Raw genomic sequence first — 5,289 nt, 5'->3', positions numbered from 1 at the left:
GTCAAATCCTGACACGTTTCAATCAGCTCTGAGTTTGAAAGCATTAACAGCTGATCATTTTGATGAACATTTCCTTTACCTTACAGTTCAATTTAAACTCCATGTTGGCCAGATCAGTTGGTGTATTATGCAGTGATAATAAATAGGAATTCATTAAACCATTACAGAGGTTATAATAATGAGCAAAATAAAGTAAAGATCAATAGAAGGGCTTGTCACACAGTGTACTGTACCTGTCTATCAGCGAGTGTGGAATGAATGCCTGGAGAGGTTTTTTCCTAAGTAATGTGCTGTGCCTTGATGTCTGGTTGTTACAGTGGACATGCAGAGCAAACTTTGTGTGAGGGTTCTTACCTATTATATGTTTGCTGTCTGTAGACTGCAACACGCCACTGAAATCTACTGTTGTTTTGGCTACGGAGAAGCTATATTCAGGTTTATTCGGTTTAATCTTTTTTATCTAGTTCACTGGCCTCAGATTTATCGAAGTACCAAATATAAAATGCAATAAATATTATCAGCAAATAACACTCATCAGCCAACTTGTCCACCTTTGCATGTAGCTACAGGTTGTGGCTAAGTAGATATATTGTCTTTATAGATTAATGAGTTTAAAGCATCAAAGTAACTTCCAAGCCAGAACTGCAGATTATTTTTTTTGGTCAAGTGCCTGTATTGGACAGGTTGAACTATTATATGGGAAATCTAGTCCAGTACATCTGCTGACTGAAAAATAAGCACATAATTGAACTACAAATAAAGCTTTGTGCATGTCCACGGAGTGGGTCTAAAAATACCATAAAAGTATATAGATATGCTGGAAATCCTGCTCCAGACACACACACACACACACAACACACACACACACACACACACACACACACACAGAGAAGCCCTTCTCCCCACAGATATTGCATGTATCATCTGTGACATCAGGTCACCAAAGTGGTGAAACTGTCAGTGTAAGCTTGGACAAAGGTGTGCATTTTTAAATTTTTCATACTGGTGTGGGTTAAGGTCATGTGGGGTTTTTTTTTTTGTTTGTTTCTTTTTTTATTAAGATATTCGTACAGACATGGTAATAGTGTAATCTCCCATTTTATTTTAAAAAAACACATGTTCAATATATAGAGAGAAACAACACAGTAAATGATCTTCTGATTAAATTTTATACTTCATATCTGTGCCTGTGTGTATGTGTGTGCTCGTGTCTGCGCACGCGTGCAGCTTGTCCAGCCATTTAAAGATGAAGAGAACTAAGGAACTGCACTGTCGGGAAAAGCGCCCCAGGAGACGGAGAAGATGGGCAGGCTACATTTCACTTTAGATAACAATTTCACTGACAATATTGTGCGATGACTCTTTTTTTTTTCACCCTCTGTCAGCTGTAAGCCCGCACACTTTAAATTCTCAGCCTATGTTTTTTCCTTTGCTAGCTGGTTGTAGGTATCCTGCAAGCTGCTGAGCTGCCAGCGATGGATGTGGGGGGAAGCTCTGACCCCTACGTTAAACTTTACCTCCTCCCGGACAAAAAGAAAAAGTTTGAAACTAAAGTTCACAGGAAGAACTTTGATCCCAACTTCAATGAGACTTTCTCATTTAAGGTAAAGGTGCTTTAAAACAATAAATAAACAAAATAAAACAGAATTTCAGCACTAGATGTTTATTCTGCATTAATGTGCTGCCCTCTAGGTACCCTACACCGAGCTTGGTGGCAGGACGCTGGTGATGACCGTGTACGACTTTGACCGTTTCTCAAAACATGATGCTATAGGAGCTGTGAAGATACCAATGAGCACCGCTGATTTCAGCCAGTCTCTTGAAGAGTGGAGGGATCTACAGAAAGCAGAGAAGGAGGAGGTGGGAGCAAATAATTAAAGAAATGAGATTGGATGATTTTACAAACTCTCACTGATGGATCATGTGTGTGTCTGTGTATTAGAGTGAGAAGCTTGGAGATGTATGTCTGTCACTTAGGTATGTGCCCACTGCTGGAAAGTTGACAGTGATGATTTTAGAAGCCAAAAACTTGAAGAAAATGGATGTGGGAGGGCTGTCAGGTGGGTAGAGCCATTTAAAACCACACGCAATCACTGCATTTGTGTCTGTACGCACTAATTTAAGCAGATGCAATGAAGGAAGCCAAGCAATAGGCCAAAAAGGCGCATCTGTTATTTGGTGTAAATGAAAGTCTAACTAGTCGGGACTCAGACCCACTGCACATGTGCCGAACTGACTACATTTCCGGGTTGCTCCTCCTCCGTCAAACCTTCGTTTTCTCTATTTTAGACCCTTATGTGAAAATCCACTTCATGCAAAATGGGAAAAGACTGAAGAAAAAGAAAACAACGATAAAGAACAGTCTGAATCCTTACTACAACGAGTCCTTTAGCTTTGAAGTGCCATGTGAGCAGATAGAGGTACTCAGCGTTCACATTTGCATGTTTGTCCCTAACATCTTCCAGCCCCTTATTCTAACATCACATTCACACATCCTCACTTCCCCAAAAATGTCCTTTTTCAAGAACACATACACAGATTCTGAAAAACTGATTTCCTGTGTGTGTTCCGTAGAAAGTGCAGATTGCAGTGACTGTGTTGGACTACGATAAGATTGGCAAAAACGACGCCATTGGGAAAGTGGTGCTGGGTGCCAGCAGCACTGGGACTGAGCAACGCCACTGGTCCGACATGCTGGCTAACCCACGCAGGCCAATAGCTCAGTGGCACAGCCTCCGGCATCAAGAGGAAGTCAACTCTTTACTTTTCAGTAAAAAATGATTTAGGGAAGTTGTTTAACACCAGAAATACCTCAAGCAGTCTCTTAAACCTCATATCTTACCTCTCATATAATTCCCATATGATACAAAAAAGAAATTTACTTTAATAAAAATGACAATACTCTATACTAACCTTAAGACTGTCACCTGATTTGGTGGAAACATGAACTTGTTCCTTTAGGAATTCTAACTCAAGGGTCTAAGAACAGAAGGTGTCACAACTTTGCAGCTTGAAAAGCCCTCTGAGGCGACAATGTTTGTGATTTTGGGGTCTTAATAAACTTGGTTTGATTTAGATGCAGCTCTTGGGCATTGCAAGGGTTTTGATTTAATCGATCAAAATTCTAGACCAAAGTACTTATACAAGTACGCAATATGTTCTACCTCCCAGTATAGTTGAAATTTGGAAATTATGTTCTGGCTAGGTTTGTGATTGAAACAGATTTTGAGCCAAAAGCCAGACCCAAAATGCAGACATAGACACAACACACAGGGTTTATTTTCAAAACTTTAATGAAACATTAAAGTGACAGAGGACTGGAAATGGAAATGGCAATTTACAAGCAAGCAAAGCTGATTAGAACAATTAATCTGGAAATGAGCAAAATAGGACAAGACAGGTGATGCAGGTAAAAACACAAAAGCATGAGAGCAAAAGCTTAATCTACAAAGGTTTTCTAGAAAAGGGGGCCAAGCATTACTGCAGAGGGATTTACAACGATCTGGTGGCTGATCTCAAGCGAATTCAGCATTTTTATATGAGAAAATAGGATGGCTGATCAGCCTGCTGTGTTCTGATGTCCCACAGCAGCTGGATTATTGGTATGTTTGCCAAATACAAGATTTATGTGGCATTTGCGGGCCTCTGCGATTGCGATTAAAGGTTATTTCTCCTGCTGCTGCTGGGGCCCTTTGTTGCCGAGGATGGATTATTCTATGATATTGTGGTATGGGCCTTATCAATACTGGCTCTGGATATGGCCAATTCATTACTGGTGGTCTTTCAATAGGACGACATTTTATTATTGGTCTTACTGGTTCCCCGGAGGTGCTAAAAGTGGCCAGGTATGGCTCAGGTCTCGAATATGGATAATGTCTGTCCTGGCCTGGGTTCTGCATCCAACTATCCAACGGTGGTTGGCCTGTGTTGGCTTGGGCTTGGTGCTTTTTTCGCCAACGCCTCTTTTGGTTGCGAGACCATTGTTGTTGTTTGGTTCTTCTTTCTTCGATTCCCTGATGTGGCTGGTCTGCTGTGCCTTGGGCCTGGTCATTCCCCCATCCCTGTGGCTGTGAACTGCCCCCGCCTATGGGCTCCTCCAGTCTTGGCCTTTTTGCCGGCCTTTCACTGAAAAAAGTGACCAGAGATCAATGAAGCAATGTGTCCGGCATGTGAGAGTTAACATGTAGAGTATTTACCTAAAAAGAAATGTTAGCAGCAAAAAAAACTACAGAATAGAAATTGTCCTTACATGTCTCCAGTATCCATGGGTTCGGACATCTCATCCTCTATCCCGACGCTCCTTCGGTTGAGAGTATACCATTGTTGCTGCTGAAAATTATTGCTGAACTCTGAGATGTCATTTTGCTGTTGATACGATGGACCGGCACTGTGGTGCATAAAATACATTTGTTCGTTAGGATTACTGTGCTCTCAATATTTCTAGTTCAACATCCTTCCTGTTTTAACCCCGTGCCATTTTGAAACTACTTTTATTCATACATAATTTATTCCTTTCAAATATTTGGGAAGTCCTTAATGGGACTACATGGTGACTAAAGTTGAATCATTGTTCTGAACATCTCTGTTGTCACCTTTCAACAGAGGAAGTGAATCATTATGTTTGTGATTTAAATTTTCTTCAGTCATGTGTTACAAAATATCAAAAATAAAAGATAAAAATATCTATTATAAAGAGTATTTCTACTGCTGCTGATGGGGCCCATTGTTGCCAAGGACAGACTGTTCTAGGATATTGTGATACGGGCCTTCTCGATGCTGTCTCTGGACATGGCCAATTTATTTCTGCTGATCTTTCAAAAGGAAGAAATTTTCTAATTGGTCTTAGCAGTTCCTGGGAGATGCTAAAAGTGGCCTGATATAGCTCAGGTCTCCCATTTGGATAATGTTTGACCTGGGCTGGTTTTTGCATCCAACTACCCAAAGGTGGTTTGGTGCTTTTTTTGCCAAAACCTCTTTATGTTGTCATACCAGTGTTGTTGTTCAGTTCTTGTGAGTTCGCTGGGCTGCTTTCTCTCAAAGCCCTGATGTGGCTGGTTTGTTGTGCCTTGGGCCTGGTCGTTTCCCCATCCCTGTGGCTGTGAACTGCCCCCACCTATGGGCTCCTCCAGTCTTGGCCTTTTTGCCGGCCTTTCAACGAAAAAAGTGACCAGAGATCCATGAAGCAATGTGTCCGGCATGTGAGAGTTAACATGTAGAGTATTTACTTAAAAAGAAATGTTAGCTGTGAAATAAAACTAGATAATAGAAATTGTTCTTACATGTCTACAC

The 5,289-nt window shown here is 41.0% G+C and overlaps 1 protein-coding gene and 1 long non-coding RNA gene across 2 annotated transcripts; one reads left to right on the top strand and one right to left on the bottom strand.

Annotated features, from left to right (window-relative positions):
- Window positions 1–960: 960 nt before the first annotated feature.
- LOC130521147 (synaptotagmin-1-like) lies at window positions 961–3,081 on the top strand. The gene is made up of 6 exons (XM_057024784.1): window positions 961–1,350; window positions 1,437–1,604; window positions 1,693–1,860; window positions 1,943–2,060; window positions 2,290–2,420; window positions 2,575–3,081. The coding sequence occupies exons 1-6, from the start codon at window positions 1,303–1,305 to the stop codon at window positions 2,779–2,781; spliced, it is 840 nt and encodes a 279-aa protein (XP_056880764.1). The 5' UTR covers window positions 961–1,302; the 3' UTR covers window positions 2,782–3,081.
- A 208-nt stretch (window positions 3,082–3,289) lies between these two features.
- Window positions 3,290–5,167, bottom strand: LOC130521146 (uncharacterized). Its single transcript, XR_008949199.1, has 3 exons — window positions 4,990–5,167; window positions 4,250–4,387; window positions 3,290–4,125 (listed from the first exon to the last, which is right to left on the bottom strand). It is a non-coding gene; the product is annotated as an uncharacterized LOC130521146 (long non-coding RNA).
- Between the last annotated feature and the right edge of the window lie 122 nt (window positions 5,168–5,289).

The sequence above is a fragment of the Takifugu flavidus genome, unplaced genomic scaffold (genome assembly GCF_003711565.1).
Source record: "Takifugu flavidus isolate HTHZ2018 unplaced genomic scaffold, ASM371156v2 ctg733, whole genome shotgun sequence".
NCBI lineage: Eukaryota > Metazoa > Chordata > Actinopteri > Tetraodontiformes > Tetraodontidae > Takifugu > Takifugu flavidus.
Note: the sequence above shows the minus strand (reverse complement) of the source record. Positions and strands in the feature narration are given on the sequence as shown.

Bases quoted from the DNA above. Each gene is read 5' to 3' on its own strand.
- LOC130521147 (XM_057024784.1), top strand. From the start codon at position 1,303: ATGGGCAGGCTACATTTCACTTTAGATAACAATTTCACTGACAATATT. The intron at 1,605-1,692 runs GTAAAGGTGCTT...GCTGCCCTCTAG, and splicing joins ATGAGACTTTCTCATTTAAG to GTACCCTACACCGAGCTTGG. The intron at 2,421-2,574 runs GTACTCAGCGTT...TGTGTTCCGTAG, and splicing joins TGCCATGTGAGCAGATAGAG to AAAGTGCAGATTGCAGTGAC.